Source organism: Corapipo altera, unplaced genomic scaffold (genome assembly GCF_003945725.1).
Source record: "Corapipo altera isolate COAL_440 unplaced genomic scaffold, ASM394572v1 2, whole genome shotgun sequence".
NCBI classification, from domain to species: Eukaryota; Metazoa; Chordata; class Aves; order Passeriformes; family Pipridae; genus Corapipo; species Corapipo altera.
In genome coordinates, this window is record NW_020884890.1 from 1,648,917 (window position 1) to 1,669,569 (window position 20,653).

Sequence of the window (20,653 nt, forward strand, 5' to 3'; positions counted from 1 at the left end):
GAACATTCCTAAACTGGGTCAAAGTCTGAAAACTGTGCTTTCCATGGAAGTAGATGAAATACACAAATTCTGGAATTCTGAGTTTTGTTAGCATGCTGGAAATGCTGACATAATTGCATGGCAATTCGCTTACTATTTTTTTTCCTTAACTGTATTGTTTACATACAAAGAGGAATTTTGGATTTGTCATTGCATGAGTAAACCTTTACATCAATTACTACAGAAAAGTTCATATTCAAATTAATGTCATCTTCATAGGGTCTCAAAGTTTGGAAAAATAATACCACCTTGCTGTTTTAGTAACTTGTTACTACGGCTCCTCATATTATCTATTCTCAAGAATCAGAAGTTATGAAATGAAAAAGCAAGCCACAAACAGAATGACTGCTGTCAACATTCTGTTAGCAAATTTAAGTTATAAATGCAAAATATTAAAGTTTAGGCTGCAACAATGACTTTAATTTTCCAAGTGGTAGTGAGGTTTCCATTATTTTAGCAATGAAATAAAACTGGTCAAATCAGTGTTGTTTATACAATTCAACAAGGGTGATTAAGTTGTACAAATTTGGTAATAAGTATATAACTAGTAGATATAACTAGCAGTTCAGTAGATCCATCTCCTGTCATAAAGCTGTTTTTTCGTACATATATGAAAAAGGCTTTAAACTAACATTAGTAACTATGTTTTCAAGAAAAATAAGTGCACCAAATTAACGCTTACATTAAATACCACATGATATGTTATTACTGATAGTTGTTTATTCACAAAGCTCACATAACACCAAAATTTAACATGCAACCCTGAATTCTTTCTCTCCTGTGTATATAGGATTTGATAAGCACACACCAGTGAAGTGCTTTGTGGGTGTGCAAGCAGCTCTTTTATACCAACACAGAACTCATAGGTGACATTTACACTGTTCAGCTTACTCAAAGCCAGTGCATTGAGTAAAGATGATTCATACTGACTTTTTCTTTAGGTGGCTAGAAGTAACTACATGAGGAAGCAGGAGAGTAGTAGCAGACAAATAGCAAGAATCATGGGCATGGGGGTCTGAGTGGTGTTTTCTTGACCCTGCCAATGAGGGGAAATGAGGAGAAGGGCACTAATAGGACAAGTAAATAATTGCTTGCAGAACCTGTGTTGGTGACAGAGATTTGAGTTGTATGACCATGGGACCATGCTTGCAGATCACTGTCTGCTTGAGAGAGGTGAGAGCCACCTCACTAAGCAGGGCAAAGCTATTTTTATTAGTAGGATCACTGATTACATAAGGAAGGTTTTAAACTAAGAAGTAAGGGAGAGGGAGAGAGTAACCAGCAGCCCTGTGAGGGATTGATGGACACGGAGAAAAGCAAAGGGCATAGGGTGGTGTGACAGGAACACACAAAACAATAAGATGGGGCTTAAGAGGGCTCACCTTCTTTGAGTGTCAGCAAAGAAATGTCTACCAAACATCATAATGGAGAAATCCCCCAAACCCTTTCTAGGCAGTCAACATGCTGGGGTGCCTCTCTAAAGTGCCTGCATACTAATGTATGCAGCACAGGGAATAAACATGATAAGTTAGTCCGTGTGCAGCTGCAAGGCTACGATCTTGTTGGGATCACAGAGACATGGTGGGATAGCTCCCATGAATGGAGACCAGCTCTTTAGGTAGGACTGGACAGGACATCAAGCAAGGGAAGTTCTCCTTTATGTGAAAGAGCGGTTGGAGTGCATGGAGCAACGCCTGGGGATGGACAAGGAGCTGAATGAGAGTTCTTGCGGGAGGATTCAAGAGAGGACAGGTAAAGGCAACATTATAGAGGGTGTCTGCTACAGGCTGCCTGACCAGGAAGAACAAGTGGATGAGGTAGACAGAGAGGAGCAGCCTCACATTGTCATGTTCAACCATTCATATATTTGCTGCAGGGACTATACAGCAGGGCATAAGCAATCCAGGAGGTTCCTGGAGTGCACTGATAACTTCTTCCAAGTCATAAAGGAGTCAACAAAGACCAATAATAAGCAATGCTTTGTTGGACCTCATAGCAATAAGGAGACTGTTGGGAATGTGAAGCTCAAGGTAATCTTGGCTGTAGTGACCATGAGATGGTGGAGCTCAGCATCCTGAGGGGAGGGGAAGTGTAAAAAGCAGGCTTACAACCCTGGAGAGTGAATTTTGGCTCTTCAAAGATCTACTTGGAAGAGTCCCATGGGGTACAGCCCTGGAGGGAAAAGGGGTCCAAGAAAGTTGGTTAGTATTTAAAGATCATTTCCTCCGAGCTCAAGAAGAGTTCATCCCAGTGAGTAGGAAATTAGGCAACAATGCCATGAGGCCTGCATAGATGAACAAGGAGCTCCTTGGCCAAACTCAAATAAAAAAAGGAAGCATACAAAGGGTGGAAGCAAGGATGGGTAACCTGGGAGAAACACAGAAACATTGTTCAAACATACAGGGATGAAGTTAGGAAAGCTAAAGCACAACTGGAATTGGATCTAGCTAGAGATGTCAAAGACAACAAGAATGGCTTCTGTAAGTTCATAGGTGACAAAAGGAAGACTAGGGAAAATGTGGGCCCATTGCTAAATGAGAGGGATGACCTGCTGACACAGGACTTGGAAAAGGCTGAGTTGGTGAATGCTTTCCTTGACTCAGTCCTTACTAGCAAGACCAACCTTCAGGAATCCCAGGTTCCAGAAACCAGGGGGAAAGGCTGAACCAAGGAAGATGAACATTTGGCGGGAGAGGATCAATGGACATATGCTAAGTCAATGGGTCCTAACAGGATGCACTCACAGGTACTGACAAGAGCTGATGGATGTTGTGACAAGGCCACTCTCAATAATCTTTCATTGATCATGGTGACTAGGAGAGGTGCCTGAGGCTGGAGGAAAGCAAATGCCACCTCCATCTTCAAGAGGGGCAGGAAGGAGGTCACACAGAACCACAGGCCCATCAGCCTTATCCTGATCCCTGGGAAGGTAACGAAGCAGCTACTCCCAGAAACCATTTCCAGGTACTTCAGTGTCAAGAAAATCACTGAGTCATATGTATGGAATTACCAAGGGGAAATCAGGCCTGACCAACTTGATAAACTTCTATGATAAACTGATTGCCCTGGTAGACGAGTGGAGTAATGGACATTGTTTATCTGGACTTCACTAGTGCCCGTGGCACCACCTCCCGTAAGATCCTCACAAAGGATCTTTGTAGATGCCTGGGCTGGATAGAACCACCGGGAGATAGGCTGGGCACCGGCAGGCTGGGCACGCACAGGCAGGCAGATGGGCGATTTTCCCGCCTTCCCTCCCTTCCGCTGCCAGCCCCAATGGCGGCCCTTCCTCCTCCCCCTCCCCCGGAAGCGGCATGGAGGTTTCCCCCCTCCGAGCAGGAACTCGATGGAGCGCAGCTGAAGGTAAGACGAGAGAAGGAAAGCGCCCGGAGCTCCGGCCGGGGTCCGCGCCATGGCGCTGCCGCGGTGGCGAAGGCACCTGCCATGGGCAACGCGGGGCGCAGCGGGCGGCACCTCCCGCTCCCGGCGAGCCCCGCAGCGCTCCCGCCCCACCCCTGCCCGCCGCGCCGCCCTCGGGCCGCAGAGGAAGCGGGGACACAGCAGGTCGGGACGATGGTGACTGCGGGAGGGGGCGGTGAATGAGCGGGGCCGGGGCGGAGCTCGGGGCCGCCGGTTTTAGCGCAGCGCCCGCGGGGCTGTGCCCGGCGAGCAGCCGAACCGTCAGCCCGGCGGGGCCGAACGCAGCCCGCGGGGCGGGGGGCCCGTGCGGGGCCAGAAACGTGAGTCAGCACCGCCGCCCGCTGGGGCAGGGCTGCCGGGGCCGTTCCGCGCCGCTCGCGGAGCCCGGCCGGAGCTGGGCGGGACGGCGCTTGTTTTGGAGCACGAAGCTCAGCCCTCTGGCTCTGCCGCGGTCCTAGAGCGGCCCGGAGCAGCGAAAACAGCCGCGGCTGCTCAAAACGACCGAGCTCGCCCGCGGCTGTTACCGGCCTGCCCCGGCTCGGTCGTGCCTGGGAGCCGCTAGGCTGAAGCTCAGGCCTCGGCTCTCGCTGGGGTTTCGGCCTCAAGCATGTTACTGGGCTGCTACACTGCAGCGGTGGCTGCTGGAGGAGTATAGGTATTGGTATGCTTTGTAGGTTAAGCTATGTTTTGCATACTTGGAAAAATACAGCAGCGTGGTTCGAGTCGAAGTCGTTTATTGCTTCTTCGGGTATCAGTGATAATTGTCAGTGAATGAGAGACAGGCTTGTTGAGTGCAGATAGACTGTAAAGCCAAAGCAGACATAAAATGGAAAATGCTGTTTAGTTAAAGAAAAAAAATAAAATGCTGTATCATGTTTTGATTTCTGTCTGTTTAGATAATGGAGTCTCATAGCTCTGTCAGCCTTCACAGGAGTAAATCACCAGCTTCTGAAAGTGAAGACGAGATTGAGTTTGTTGGAGTAAGTAGATCTTGTACTGGAAGCACACTGCTTGTTGTAATTAATACATTCTCAATAGTCCAGTTAAACAGGAGGGGGACTTTGTTTACTCTGTTGATGGTGATTACATTTTGATGGAAAGCATTACTCTTGCATTTAAAGAAAATTTGATTTGTGAACCTCTGTGTCAGATAACAAGTTGATCTTAAAGATTTATGTGCCCTTTCTTGAAAGAGTATGAGATTATGTCATTTGGTCCTATAGAGAGAATATGGACTGGAGTATCCCAGCAGGTCAGTGGGGAATTACAGTGATCAATTACATATATAAGAAGTCACTGTAGAGGACTTTGGTAATCGGGTGATAGCATTTTGCTACATGAATAGTCCCGCTTTACTTAATGGAATAAAGCAAAACAATGTTAAAAACACTGTACTTGGTTTAGAAGAAGAGGGAGGAAATTACAGGTTAGCGGGTTTAAACAGCCCTCTCAAGGTGTGAAGCACTCTATAGTAGCTACAGTACAACATGTAATCTAATACATTCACATAAAAGATGTCAGTAACTTCAAGACACTTTTATCTATTGGATGTCCAAGAAAAGCAGAATATTTTCATGCTGCTTGTGGTCTGGACTCAATCTGTCATCAGTGAAGTGGTGCTAAATTGCAGGGTTACATAGGAACATAGTTTTTTTAGGTTGGGAAAGACCGTTAATATCATTGACTCCAACTGTTAACCCAGCACTACGAAGTACACCACTAAACCATGTCCCTAATTGACTCAACTGTTAACCCAGCACTGTGAAGCCCATCACTAAACCATATCCTAAGTGCCACATCTACACATCTAAAGATGTTTTTCCTGAAGGAACAAGTCATATGAATAAGATCAAGTGATTAATTGATGCCAAGATTATTAATGCCTGATTTCCTGTGGATTTGTCTCATTTTTGAACAATATGCTGAACAATAACTAGATTTTTTTCCTGCTCTATTTTATATGGTGCTTGATTAAAGCCTAGGTTCAATGTACAGACTTTTCTGCAGGGGTATTTAGATGCTCGAATATGAAGGATTTTTAAGTAGTTGAATATCTCAGAGACTTCTTAATCTTGTAGTTGATTGGGTCAAAATTAACTAGTGAGTTCCAAGTTCATTATATACATACAAGCATTCATGTGTGTCTGCAGCAGAGGATTTGGGGTGTTGGTGAATGAACTGGCAGTGTGGGCTTGCAGCCCAGAAAGTCAACTGTATGCTAGGCTGCATCAAAAGCAGCGTGTTCAGCAGGTCAAAGGAGGGGATTCTGTCCCTTCACTCCACACCACCTGAAGTGCTGCATCCAGCTCTGAGGTCTCCAGCACAGGAAGGACATCGACCTGTTGGAGTGAGTCCAGAGGAGGGCCACTAAGTTGATTAGAGGGATGGAGCACCTCTCCTGCGAGGAAAGACTAAAAAAATTGAGATTGTTCAGCCTGGAAAAGAGAAGGTTTCAGGGTGACGTAGTTGTGGCCTCCCAGTACCTGAAGGAAGCCTGTAAGAAGGATGGAAAGGGACTATTTACAAGAGCATGTAGTGACAGGACCAGGGGAATTGGCTTCACACTGAGAGTAGATTTAGATTACATATTAGGAAGAAGTTCTTTACTGTGCAGGCAGTGAGGCTTTGCAGCAGGTTGCCCAGAGAAGTTGTGGATGCCCCATCCCTGCAAGTGTTCAAGGCCAGGTTGGATGGGGCTCTGGGAAACCTAGTCTAGTGAAAGGTGTCCCTCCCATGGCAGGTGGATTGATACTTGATGATTTTCAAGGACCCTTCCAACCCAAACCATTCCATAATTTTATTATCATCATTGTAAAAGCTTCATTTTCTTCAAACTGGGCAAAGAATGAGGAAGCTAGTATAGCTTGGAATGCATAATGATTGAAGGGCTGCTGGAGCACCAGGAGCAGTGACTGAAAGAGAACTGAAAGAAAAGAACTAAAATCAACACTTCTAACTACTTTCTTTTTATTTTCTTGGCTCTGCCTGTGGATAATACAGATTATTTGTGGTCCCAGTGACAGTTGCTTCAAGAGAGGCTGCTAGATATGATAAGATGACTGTGCATAGTCTTTTGCAGGATTTATATACTGGGATGAGAAGCTTACTTTTGTCATTGATGAATACATGGGAAAGACATGTGACCGTGGCCAGCACCTAGTGTCAGCAGTGTGTCTCCTCAGATCTCTCCTTCACTCCGAGTGAGGATGACTTTAGACTTTGCAAAAGGATTTCCAGACTACTTGGCTAGCTTCAGATCATTGTTTCCATATAATAATGTGTATGGCTGGAAGTGTGTAGGCTCCATAAATGTTGCATATGGATGCTACCCAATTGCGTCCATGTCCTAAAGACCCAGTGCACAAGATGGTACTGTATAAATTGAATTAGAGAAGCTACTGAGGTATTTCAACCTGTGTTCATTTTAATAGACAACAATTAGTTGTAGGCCATGTGATCTCTGTGTTTTTTTCCCCCTTTTATTTTTCTTCTTGACAGCTGAGTGTGGTTTTGGTGTGGGTTTTTTTGTTTCTTTGGTTTGGTTTTCCTTGTTTTGTTTTTTCTTTCCCTTTCCTTCACTGTATTAGGGTGTTTAAGGACAAAAAGTCCTCATTTGATGGAGCAAAGGCAATCTCTGCTACTGCCAGAGTCTTTTAGCTTTTACAGTCAGTTTAATCCTCATCCAGAAAACTTAAAATTATTCTTACTTAATTTCCCACCTTTTACTTTGTCATTACAATGTATTTTGTCCACTTCATTACATTCTAAGTTTTGAATACCAGCAGAAAAATATAATTTAATCTGCAATGCAAGCTGTTATTCCTAGTTTCTTAAGATAGGATGGTCTTGCCCCCATTTTGTTTTCTTGGGAAGGATAAGGCAAGAGTGAAGAAATTCACGGATGTAATGGGGTCTGTAGCACTTAAGTAGATAGATAACTCAAGTTTCCACGGTTTGCACCAAAAGCATTGGACTTAGAGGGGAATTAGTTAATACACCAAATCAAGTGATTAACTAAAATACAGTAGTTACCATTTAAATATTTTGCTTCCTTTCTCCCTGAGATATTAAATATTAGCTATTCAACTGAAGTATTTGTCTCTCTGGCTTTTAGTTGTATTGCAACAGGAGCTGAATAAAATGGTAGTGGTGTTAGGAAGCATCTCCAAAGTAGAACTTTTATTTTTGCACTCAAGTTAACCAAGGACTTGAATTTTTGTATTTACTAGGTTATAGAAATCAAAACTTTATAAGTGTTTGTTGGTTCGCAGTGTTGGTCAGTTACTCAGTCTTGAAGTTGGACGTCTGTTAGGGCACAGATTTAGAGCACAAATAGTACTACTTGTGTCAGTTTTTAAAATTTATTTTATTGTAAACTTGTTCTATGATAAGTGTGTTTACATAGTGTATACACAATTTATGCTCTCATAAATATTTGTCGATGATAAGTTTGTGGTCACATACATGAAAGCTGGTGTGTGTATAATTATGCAAAAGTTTAATTGTGCTGTTTAAGTAAACTGGGTATTTGGTCTGAATGCACTTACAGCTAAAAAATAAAACACCTTGCATGATGGACACTGTGTCTGTTAGCTAGGCCTGATTACCCAAAGACTGAGTGAAATGAGGGAGGAGGAGAAAGACACCACAGTTTAGGGCTTTTGGAGAAAACTTGTGGAGGCAGTAAAAATGAGCTTCACGGAAGTCCTTGAGAAGACGGTCTTTGGAGATGAATATGAAGCTCCATCTTTACCAGTTGCCAATTAAACAGTTTTGATTATATCAACAGTTAAAATTGGTATTTTGTGTAGCATAGTGAAATTACAGTTTTGTTGATTTAATGCTGATGCTTTCAGGCAAAGCTGTGAATAACAGCAGATATGCCACAGCTGCCTGGATACTTAAAAACCTAGAAATTCTTTTACTAACTGAAAAAGGTGCGATTTTTTTTGTTGGTAGCTCTGTGGCATCGCTGTTGGTTGGTGAGAAGAGTGGCTTTTGAAGATTATTTAGAGAAGTAATTGAGGAGTGGAGAATGGTTGGGGTGTTTTTGGTTGGTTGGGGTTTTGGTTTTCTTTGCTTGTTTTGTGTTTGGGTTTTGATATTTTTGTTTGTTTGTTTGAATGTGAAGGACGTGCTTACAAGATGTGAAGACTGAGCATATCTTAGTGCTAGTGCATCTGAGTACTTAGTACTTGATGTCTTTCTGGGTGCAGGTATGCCAGTATAGTCAACTAGAGAGGCCCCAGCTTTCAGCTGTTCATTGAGAGCATGTTATTTTTCTGTAATCTGAGGCTCTTTTGTGCCAAGATGCTATTTAGCTGGTGGTGCTCATCTTGTGGGGAGTTACGAAGAGCTGGACAAAGCTATCTGATCCACAGGTTCTTAGCTCTCCTACAATGATGGAATCCTCAGTGTTGGTATTAATATTTAGTTGAACCAGTTGGAAAAAACCAAAGTAATTAAAATTCTCATAACTTTGAATTTGAGGCTCATCCTCAAATGGAGCTGAGCATTATGCAAAAATTGGATAGAAAAAGGCACAGAATTTGATAGGAAAAAAGAACATTTCATGTGTGCAAACAGCATTTAGACAAGTGTAATATTACTTGCATTAAATTTACTGTTCTTGTCATTAGAGCTTCCCAGACTTGAAACCAAGTTATTCTGCATTTCAGCTGTCAGTTTTGTACGTTCTATTTAGTTGCTGAACCCAGGGAGTAAATAAACACAAATAGGGGAAATCTCTGCCTTTGAAGAAGGTACAGCTGTTAGGATCAGAGCTGAACATTTCAAAACACATTATTGAGCTGATTGGATAGTCAGGTGGTCTGAGTGTGTCTTTGAACTGTTACTTGCTAACAGCTGTTTAATAAAGATTTAATTTCTTAGAAGTTGTACAGAGACTGTCAGTTTCTACAGAAACAAATCTGTAATGGATTTTTTATATATTTCATTTAGAAAACCATATTATGTTTATTTAATCCTAAAAAATTAAGCACTCTTTTGGGGTAATTTGAGGCCTGCAGCTTGATTCATATAAGCTTTTGTTATCTGTCCAAGATATCATTCCTCTTCCCCCCTGGTGACTGTTTATGCCTGGCCAGCTGAACAGCTTTACTGCCTTGAAAGGTGGAACAATGTAAAGAATGAGACGCAGTAAGAGCACTAGAGAGGATTGCACACTGCTTTTCTCTCCACTACTCCTCATGAGGCAGTAAGTCTTCCTAGCCTACCCTATGTGGTTCACTGTTAATATCTTGAAGAAACTGCTAAATATATGGCAGAGATGGTACTATACGTCTTCAAGAAGTCAGTCTGCTGGGTACTGTAAGTCCTTCTTCTGCCTGGAAAACTTAACTTTCTAAGAAATAAAGCATAAATATGGAGTATATAACAGCTCTGTGGTATCTGCCAGATATATTGCCAGACAAATGGCTAATTCTGTAGTTCAGTCAAAAACTCTGTCATGATTTAGATGGCATTATATGTACAGATTTAAAACAAACAAAAAAACCAACAAAAAACCAAACCATCACCCCTGGCATTACAAAAAAATAAACTTATCTTTGGTTTTTGTTTATTTACTTTGAAACTGGATAATAACTTCCAGAATCTGCATCTATGTGCAAAATCTGTCTGTGGCATGTGAAGATTTTAGTTCACTTTGCCTCTCATTGAAGATACAAACACATGTGACCATGGGTATGAGTTAGGGTCACTAGGAATATTTTTGTTTGGTGTATGTGGACTTACTCATTCTGTTTCATGTTCATTATACTGATTATTTAGTTGGCATGTGATGATGCTCTAGCATGATACAGGTTTGGGGTTTTTTTGCATGACATCATGTTATATGGACATAGTGCTTCTTTTTTTGCCTTTAAAAACTGAAGACTTACAGCAATGAGTATGGATGGAGTTCCACATGTTATTTAGTACATCTTCTTTAAAAAAGTTACAGCCTATGTGCTTCGTTTGGGTTGCTGACTCCAGTTTTTCTTTTATGTTTGCTTTTTTATGTTTGTTCCGACATTGTACTCTCTACTGGAAACTTGTACTAGAAATGGTAAAATTGGTATGATTAGAGAGTGAATTGGAGACATCCTAAGGAGAAAACAAAACCAGTCAGTAACCTTTAGTGACTCACAGAGGGAATGGAAAAGAGGGACAAAAGATGGGAAATATGCATGCAAAAGAAGCATATGGCTGTCAAGCTAGAAAGAATAGAGAAGACCTGAGTATTTGTTGATAGTCAGGGTTGTTGGGCCTCCATATTCATGCATGGAGTCCTGACAAGGCTTCCTGGATGTATATCTTTGAAACTGAGTACTGGACAGACTGTTTGGACGTGTGTCTTTGTGCTTCTGAGTATGTGGTGTGAATGGGTAAAATGTGTTTCCTTTTAAAATAAAATGACCTCCCCCTCATTGTGAATCCAATACAGAGAAGACACTTGTGACCTCTCTGTGGAATATCTGCTCAGAGAGTAGTAATCTTCAGGGCTTAAATGTGTATGAACTGTTTCCCACTTTCTTAATGTTTGAAATGCCCAAGGAGTTTAATTTCTTGTTTATTGGGTCTGACTGAGATGAAGTTCGTTTTCCCCATAGCAGCCCTCACAGTGCTGTGCTGTGCATTGGTGACTAGAAAGGTGTTGATAACACACCAGTGTTTTGGTTACTGCTGAGCAGAGCTCCCACAGCATCAAGGCACTCCCCAACCTTCCCCCCTCATCAGTAAGCATGGGATGGGCAAGATTTTGGGAGAGGCATAGCCAGGACAGCTGACCTGAACTGACCAAAGAGATATTTGTACCATATACTGTCTAATCAGTAATAAAAGCTAAGGAAAAGGACAGTGGCATGAGCAACCTGATAAAGTGGGCACCCCTGCCCATGACAGAGGGGTTGGAACGAGGTGATCTTTAAGGTCCCTTACAACCCAAACCATTCTGTGATTCGCTATTACATCATTTGTCTATGGGGCAGCTACTGTGTGTGCTGAAGCCCTACATCTTGGGAAGTGGCTGGTCGTTGCGTGATGATGGGAAGCAGAGAATAAATCTTTTGTTTTCCTTTGCTTCCACATGTGGCCTTTGCTTTCACTTTATTAAACTGCCTTGACCTTGACCCAGGAGGATTTTTTTTCATCTTGTTTTGTCCCCAACCTTGGTCTGCTGAGGAGGCTTGGTGGGCACCTGGTGTCCAGCCAAGATTAGGCCATCACACTTTTGGAATTGAATTTGTGTTTTTAAAAACAAAGCGAAAAAAACCCTGAAAGAAAAAAACAAGGAAAAAACATTTAACATTGCATAATGAAATCTAAGGCTGTTCCTATCTTGTTAACAGGCTGCTACCCTATTACCATTGAATTAATGGCACAGGTAGAGTATCTTTAAAAATGTAGGTCTGAGTTGATTGAGAAGGTGAAGAATATAATGTTATTAGGCTAGTCAAGATTATTAATTTGATTTTTTTCCACTTGATATCTGTGTATTAGATTATTTTTGAATACTTGTTTGCATGTTTTACCAATTTTGTGGAATAGTCTGTTTAGTGGAAAAGTTGCCATACCAGAATTTCCTTTACTGCACTCTCTTGAAACCTTGGTGAAATGCTAATGCTGACCATGTGCTGTAATGTATGCAACATTTTATCTCGAAGGATGACAATTCAGTGCTTTTGTGTGTGTGTTTTAATACTTTATTCCAGGAAGGACCTTTAAGACCTATACTTGAATGTATTGATCTTGTCAGCAGTGAAGATGAAGAACCTAACAGCAGTTCTTATGTTCACGTGAGTATGTTGTAATATATTTTAGGACATCTCAGTTGAATAAAATAATTGCTCTTCTGTATTTTTTCCTGTCAGTTACTTTTCACAAAAGCCTTATTAGAGGTATTTTTAACAAGTAATAATTAAATAAATAACATTTAAGTATTTTGATTTTTTTTCCTACTGTTGAGTGGAAGGCAAGAATACCAGCACTTCCATTTTTTTCCAGAGCTGTTTTTTGCCTCCTTGAAATGGGCTTGGAACTTTTATTTGTCTTTCAGTCATGTTAGCAAGTGGGTTGAAGAAAAATATCCCTTTACAAGCACCCTCAGAAATCTGTGTGTCCAGTTTCTAGCCTGCAAATGTATCTGGTCTACTCCCAGACCTTTTCTTTCTAAAATAACTTTTTAAGAAAAATGTATAGGTTGGAGGACCATGACAGGCTGGTTTTATCTCTGCCTAATCCTTCATAATCCCTCCTAAGACTGTATGAGTCAGAAGCAGGCTCTGTTTATCCCCCGAGTTTATTGTGCCTGCTCTGTAGGGCCTTGGAGAGAGGCAGTGATTAACCCTACTAGAGTTGGTTTTGGCAGCAGTAGCCATCTCTTGACTTCTGTTTTACAGTGTTAGAGTAGAGAATGTTTGTAATAATACTGGTTCTTAAGGAAAGGTGGATCTTCTGTATATTCACAGGCTGACTCTACAGTGTTGATTGCTAGAGCTAGTTGTGTAATAGGAGCAAATTACAGTGTATGGCCTATCCCTTATGCTAGAAAAAGCTAATGATCTGTCTTTCTGAAGACAGTAGGCAGTGTTAGAGCAATAATTGTATCAGTTCTCAGTTTTTCAGGTGGTCTCCATGTTGGCTTTCAAATCAGCAGAGATTTTGTTTACTCACTTAAAATAATTTACTTAATTTTTCATTTCTTGGAGACTTCTAGGACACCCAGCACAATCATCCATGTTCGTCTACTGCTTTGGTGAGGCTAATGTTTATGTTGAATTGTCTTGAATGTGGGGAGAGGAGAGTTGTTTTAGCTGCTTCTTTAATAGAAGTTACAGATGTTGATAAATAGGAAGAGAAAACTAGCAAGGTAGATCATGGTACTTAAGATAAGAGTATCTGTACTGAATTATATCCTGATGCTTGGGCATCACTTTTCACTGTATTAGTGCCTGTTACTTAGTCACCAAATAAGTGTTTAACTTTTCGATTGTAGAGACCTTCTAAGCGTAAGGATCACGTTGACTATCAGAAAGAACGAGTTGCATCAACCCTGGATCGTCTGGCACGACATGTTGAAGTAGAGAAGCAGCAAAAAGAAGAGAAAAACAAAGCCTTCAAGGTATTGGGAGTATTTTGTTTTGGTAGAATTGCATCATAAAGGCCTTGTAGTCACAAGTGTCTTTGTTTTCACTACTAAATAAATAAAAAGATTGGTGAGCCAGACCTGGAACTAGCAACTAGGCTTCTGTGGCATCATTCGAAACACAATACAGACTTTGTCTCTTCAGTGACTTTTAACTGATAAATTTGCTAGTCTTATTGCAGTTCCTGAGGATGGGAAAAAACAAAATTCGTGATAATCAATGGCAAAAACTTTTTCTCTTGTTTGTATATGTAGCAGAGGAACCTTAACATCAGTTACTCTTGCTGAGTAATTGAAAAATAAGAGTTTGATCACAAACAGCCACGCAGCAAGCCTACTCATTTACTTGCTGTTGTCTGAGATTTTTGGGAAACTGTATGCCACATTAAATTTCTGTATTGAGTAATATTTTATAATGTGATACAACTTTCTGTGTTTAAGGCATAATTTTAGAGTTGAATCCTATTGATTGCATTGGGCAGCAATTTGAAAGATTTGTACTTTTTATTTCTGTTACAAACTGGGAGATGCAGTCAGTGGGCTTAATGGAAGGGCTGCTCCCGGTGGGAACCTGGACCGCTTGAAGGAATGGGATTACAAGAACTTCATGAAATTGAACAGGAACAGAGTCAAATTCAGTATTTGTGGAACATGCTGTCTTTCCAGCCTAATTTTCAAAACACTTTTAAAATCACATGATTGTACTACAGTTACAGCTTTTTATATTCTACACTAGACTATGCAACTGTAATACAACAGAGTAAAGGGATGTTGGATATAGTCCAAGGTAGCCTTGAAGTCCAGAAACCTACATCCCTCTCCTGTCTCCTCTACTGAGAATTTGGCAATCTGTTAATGTTTCCACATACAGTTTTCCATGTGTCAAGTGGAGTCAGAGATAACTATGTAGCTTTCAATGTACTTTGAGAATGAAAGCTAAAAAATCCTTTGTTAAAGATCAGTATTTTCCTCCTGGATGGCTCTTTACTCCTCATCAGTTAATGCAACTTGCAGAATTAAATTTAGTTTTCAAAGTGAAGATGCCAGTTTTTTTTCCTTGTCAGTGGAACGAACTGACTCTTGGGTTTCAATAAAGATTTTGTGTTCCTTGTTTAAAACTTCATGATTATTTGTTTCTTTTTATAAGATTATAATCTTATGTACATGCTACAGAAACTTCAGTAGTTACAGTAAAAGTAAATTAGTTGACCCAAGATGTAGCTCTTACTTTGGGGGAAAAAATTACTGTTTTTTAAATTTTTTTATTGCCTTTATGTCCTATCTTTATTGTGTTAAATAGAAATGAATCAAGTTGTAAGATTTTATTTTTCCCTTATTTTAGGCTTTTGTGGGTGTGGGGTTTGTTGGTTTTTTGGGTTTTTTTTCCTTGTGTTTTTGGGAACTCATATGTAAGTTTTGGGATACATACTTAATCTTTAATTTTTTTAAAAAGAATTTGATCACCACCTTACCTGGTATGTTTTCTCTTGCAGGAGAAGGTTGATTCCCAATATGCTCATGGGTTGCAAGAATTAGAATTTATTCGGGAACATAGTGATACAGAAGCTGCAAGGTTATGTGTGGACCAGTGGTTAAAAATGCCAGGTAAGAGTAGGAAACTAAGTTTCAGTGATGGTTTCTAAATCCTGAATTGGAGAACAGAACATGTGATAATTGCATTGAGATTGCAGGTGCCATGTGCATAACCTAATCCTACAATATTAACTTTGCTAGCATATGGCATTTGAAAGTTCTTAAACACTCATTTCCATAAAATCCATTCTTCTAATGCTTTGCTGTTTAGGAAATGTAAGATACCAAATCTAGAAATCACTAAGGTGATGTTAACAATTTTTATGAAAGAAGCTGCTAGGAAGAAAAAATGCTACTATTGAACTGCTGCTTAGGAAGATGTCTACATGAGTAAGTGTGACTTCAGGATGTTTAGTGAATTTCAAATAGTACCTCGATGAAGGGTGTGAAAGTGCTTAAAAAGTTACACTGCTGGGAATTGAAGAAAATGAAAGAGCAGACTTCCTGAGTAGGATTGTACACTGTTAGTTTGCTTTTAAGAATCACTGTAACTTGATTTTTAAATGCTTTAGGGCTTATGTGTTATTTTGTTTGTTTTCTTAAGCCTCTATAATTTAGGTTCTGGTTAAGTACATTGTTTTATAACACAGGTCTGAAACCAGGCTCTGTTAATGGTGGAAAAAGGGGTGCTTGTAAGAGGGCAGCTCAGACACAAGTCAACAGCAGTCCCAAACACTGCCCTGTGATGCATTGCAACAGAGAGTTTGATAATGTACATCTTCTTCTAGGTCACCTTCAAAGGTAAGGACATAGTACAAGAGCTCAGTGCAAGATATCATAATGAAAGAATATGCTCTAACTTAGGACATCAGCATCAAGTCTACTTTAAACTGCCTGTAGTGACAAAGTTCCATTTTGAGAGCCAATTAATATGTTACACCATTTATATAGATGATGTGATGAACTTCATAGGGGTTTTTTTGTTGTTTTGGTTTGGATTTTTTAGTTGGGTAGGAAAGTTGTTTGGTTTTTTCCGTTCAGAATTTATTTCTTGTTGAGCATTTTGTAATACATGGGGTTTTTGAGAAACAAGATTTCTATTCTTCAGTTCTGTAGTATCTTCATTCAAACTTGAAAAAGAGCAAAAGGCTACCTTACACAATTTGATGGTAAGATTAAAAAAAAAAGAGCCCATAATGAATGGAAAGAGGAACAAGAGCTATAGGTCAGACATCTGTTCATAGCTGATGATTGCTAGTCAGCACTGAGTGTGTCTGTGGTCAATTCCAGCAGATACTGCCTTTTAACTAGTGAGTGTGTTTGTGGGGAAGATGGTAAGGTGAGAAGTTGAGGGAAGTGTCATGGATTAACCCCAGCAGGCAACTCAGCCTCACACAGCTGCTCACTCACTTATCTCTCTGGGATGAGGAAGAGAACGAGAAGATTAAAAGTGTGAAAACTCTGGGCTGAGATAAAAACAGTTTAATAAGTAAAGCAAAAGCTGCATGCACAAGCAAAGCAATATAAGGAGACAAACAGGTACAGCTTTTTCATATGTAATAGTTAGCTCGAGTGATGTGTTTGTCTTCCCAGCTATCTCCTCTTCCTCCTCCTTCACCCAGCTTTTATTGCTGAGCACAATGTCTTATGCTATAGGCTGTCCCTTTGGCCTGTTGTGGTCAGCTGTCCCAGCTGTGTCTCCTCCCAGCTTCTTGCCTACCCCCAGCCTCTATGCTGATGGGGCAGTCTGAAAAACAGAGAAGACCTTGACACTGTGCAGTCACTGCTCAGCAATAACTAAAACATCTCTGTGCTATCAACACTGTTGTTTGTAAATCCAAAATGCAACAATTGTACAAGCTGCTACAAAGAAAATTAACTCCATCCCAGCCAGAACTAGTGCAGGGAGGTAAAAATGAAAAAAAAATTCTCTTTCTGGGAAATTGTGCCTTTTTTTAGTTCTTGTGAAAACAGTGTGGTTCCTCTGCAGAGTGACCCTTGTAACAGGTAAGCTGCAGGGAGATTCACCTCTATGCAAGGTATTTCAGCTGATAGAGTTGATGATAGTGGAAGAGAGGAATTTTTATAGTTTAGGTTGATTGGATAAGGGTTTTTGTCCAACAGCTTCAAAAGACAGATCTTTTCTCATTTAAAAAAAAACCCCTTTTAACTATTTAGATGGGATTAGTTTGTTAATTATTTCTTCTTCTCCAGGTTTGATCATTCTCCTTGTGACCCAACTGTCACGTTACGAGGACCCCCAAATAATGCTGTTGCCTGTGTGATATGCTGTGAAAGATTTTCAACCTCTCAGCAGTATAGTGATCATCTTTTATCTAAGGCAAGATCATAAGGATGAGTAACTCACCTGACTGAATGTAGTAGAGAGTTTTCAAGATGTATAATTATGCACTGATTTTAGGTTTTTGTTTTCTTTTTTAACCCTCTTTCTCTCACCTCTCTTCTTTTAGTCTTAAGACAGTTTGTTGTTTTTCTTATTCTGTTTTGTTTCAAACACCTGGTGTAGCCTGACAGTATTCTCTTTAGATCTGATCATTAGATTGTACTTTTTGGTATACTTTCAAGAGGACCGTAGTCTTGAGCCTCTTGTCCCTCTGTTGGTGTTGTTGAAAGGTGTTCCCTTTTTTCACATCTTCAAAACTATGAAAGATAAATGCAGCAAGTTGGGATGAAGTAAATAAAGAGAAGCAGCAGAAAGGAGATGGGGGAGGGGGGAAAGAGGCAATAGAGAAAAGAAACTTGGGTGATTTATCTGTTTCCAGTCCTTCCAATAGAGGTATTTGCTGCTACTCACTAGTTAACTTACAGAAGGGAAAGGATAATCTAGCATTTGAGCTGTGATTTGAATATAAGCTAGTAGTGTTACTTTTTTGTTGTTGATTGCTCTCTCTCTTTTCTGTTCATAACATGCTACTATTAAACCTCAGTTGCATAACAGATGCTTAGCTGTTACCTTCTGGGTATGTGGTTTTATTTAGACAGTCTGGTATTGAACTGCATGATGGATAGCATTTTCCAAGTTGGATGTTTTAATAACAAGTATTGCTGAGTACTCACTTAGACTCCAGAAGCTGTGTTAAGTTCAGGGAAGTTCTAGACATTCTGAAAATCAGAATAATTTTAGCTTGTGGTAATAACTCCTGATGCATAGTCATACCTGACAAATTTGAAAGATTGCATTGTAATTTGTCCCTGCTCTTTTTCCGTTGCTTCCAAGTTGTGTGCCTGTGACATGTCCAAGGGCATTAGCAAGAGTTTGCAGCCAAGTCTGGGGAAAGGTCTGACTCTTGCAGCAGGCAAGAATGAATTACTTTGTTGTGGAAGGATGGGGAGATAAGACTAATCAAAGCTGTGGAAGAAAGCATAAGCATATAATGAAGATTCACTGAGTGACTTATAAAGGAGCAAGGAAAAAAATATCAGAAGCAAAACTAAAGGATTTTTGCCCTGGAAGCAGAGATCCAGAGTTGATGTAGAAGGCAAGGCAGGTGGAAGGATTTGACTTTTAGAAAAGTCATGGACCTGTCAGGCTACTCTGAGGAGCAACATTTTGAAGAATTGGAAGCTAGCAAGATCAGAGAAGAACTGACATCAGGAAAAGCAGCTGCTTTGATAATAGAAGGAGCTTTTTCTGAGAGCCAGGGTAAAGGGACTAGCTAAGAATTGAAACCCATAGTCCCTGGGGAAAGTGCTTGCAAGTGGTGCAAGAAGGGGATGGAGAAGTTACTGGAGTACTAAGGATAGATGAGTTGCTGAGTTTAACAGTGGAAGTTTGGCCAATCCCTTGTGTCTCATGAGCTGAAGTGCATAGAGGTAGGTTGTAGATAAACATAGTTGTGGTAGCTGAAAACCTAAAAGTTGAAACTTCTACCACAGAAGGGAGAGTGGAATGGAAGGACATGAGGAGAATTGGGACTAGTTTCTTTGCTTAATTTTTTCCTAAGTAGATAATTTTTCTCTTCCAGCTAAATGAAAATGATGGGCATAAAAAAGGTCTCCCTCCACAGCATATTCAGTGTTTTGCATGCCCGAACTGCTTCCTCCTTTTCACAAAAAGCGAAGAGTGTTTGCAGCATATGTCAGGAAAGAAACACTTCCTCCAGGTTTCTCAATTGAATGGTACGTTGCTACTAAATGTACTGCTCTTAATTTCTTCTGATAATTCACCCTTATGATATGAATTGACTTACATTTTTCTGCAGTTTAAAAAAGGTTAATGTTTTAAAGTTTGTTTTTAATGTATTGTTATTTTTCTTTTAAGGTCTTAAATGTGGTGCTTTGAAATTTGTATTTTTGTGTAGAAATGATTCCTCCATCACACTTGCTGTAATGAGAAGCCATCAGGGCTCTCATATAAACTTCTCATCCTCCAGTGACTCTGTGCAACTGCTGTCCTGAATAAGTTTACATTTAGCATGTTGATAGAGACTTGGACCAAAACAAATAAATTTCTTTTTCAGTTCCAGTGAGACTGACTGTGGAGTTCCTTCCCTTTACTGTACTGTCTGTAGTCTGCTTGGAGGCTATTGTCAGTGTCCTTGGCATTGCTGGTGACAAAGACCTCTGAAAATTTCTTATCTGTCTATTTGCAAATTTAGCCTGGTTAGTTGGGACAATGCTGCTGGTCTCATGGCTTGCACTGACTGCATTGCTGCTGAAGGCTGAAATACTGGTTATGTTGTGAGCTGGTAACATCCAGAACCACTCTTAAGAGTTCACAGGAAATACCTGTCTGATCCTGGGCTTGAAAACAGGGTTAATGCTTGTCATAGCTACACTGACTTTTTATTTCTGACATAAGCAGTAGGCATTGAAGCATTTACTTTAATGTTAGCTAAATGGCTGAAGCAGTTGACATATAGATGGAGTTGACTTCTTATGCAGGAAGTGACCATATTTTAGATACTGTAGGTTTCAGGATAAGCCTGTGTGGCCAAAAGGATTGATATAGTTATTTCTCATCTTCATAACTATATCTTTGACTTCTGCCCTCCCCCAGAGTGGCTGCAGGAAGTGTGCAGAAAAGACATGCTTTGAAGGCATCGTGGTGTAGGTTGAGTCAGTATTGCAATCTTCATGGAGGTGACAGTCATCTGCATGGTTATGTGTTGTCTTATGTATTGAAGATCTAATGTACTTTTTTTCTCAAATAGGTTATTAATTCTGAATGTGATGACTGCAGATGCTTTTAAGTCATAGATTTTAAAAGAGATTCCTGGTGAGCTATTGCTTTGAAAAAATTAAAAGCACAAGTTAGTGGTTTTTTTCTTTAGAGGTGGAGAGTTCTTAGCTCAGAACAAAAAATGGAGTGCTCCAATTTTTCCTTTGTGTTGGTAGGTCTTCATGATTAATAATTACCAGCATGATCTAAGATCTGCCAGTGGAGTTCACTGAAAGGCATAACCTCAAATTACTGCCTGCTGATCATCACATCTTACTAAACAGAAAAATCAAAGAGAATTTGCCTCCTAAGGTGCAGAACATGAACAACAT

The 20,653-nt window shown here is 40.3% G+C and overlaps 1 protein-coding gene across 8 annotated transcripts in view; it reads left to right on the forward strand.

The window, feature by feature from the left end:
* Positions 1-3,108: 3,108 nt before the first annotated feature.
* The window catches only part of ZNF451 (zinc finger protein 451), a 38,317-nt gene continuing 20,772 nt past the window's right edge, over positions 3,109-20,653 (forward strand). For 4 of the 8 annotated variants that reach the window (XM_027644930.1, XM_027644931.1, XM_027644937.1 and 1 more), the window contains exons 1-8: positions 3,109-3,402; positions 4,356-4,439; positions 12,174-12,257; positions 13,457-13,582; positions 15,100-15,211; positions 15,790-15,940; positions 17,354-17,480; positions 19,126-19,279. In XM_027644930.1, the coding sequence (XP_027500731.1) occupies positions 3,124-3,402; positions 4,356-4,439; positions 12,174-12,257; positions 13,457-13,582; positions 15,100-15,211; positions 15,790-15,940; positions 17,354-17,480; positions 19,126-19,279 (1,117 nt within the window). In that variant the 5' untranslated portion in view covers positions 3,109-3,123. Of the gene's footprint in view, positions 3,403-3,550; positions 3,604-3,638; positions 3,780-3,959; positions 4,121-4,355; positions 4,440-12,173; positions 12,258-13,456; positions 13,583-15,099; positions 15,212-15,789; positions 15,941-17,353; positions 17,481-19,125; positions 19,280-20,653 lie in introns of those variants that run through there. The other 4 variants (XM_027644936.1, XM_027644932.1, XM_027644935.1 and 1 more) reach the window with 4 other exon arrangements.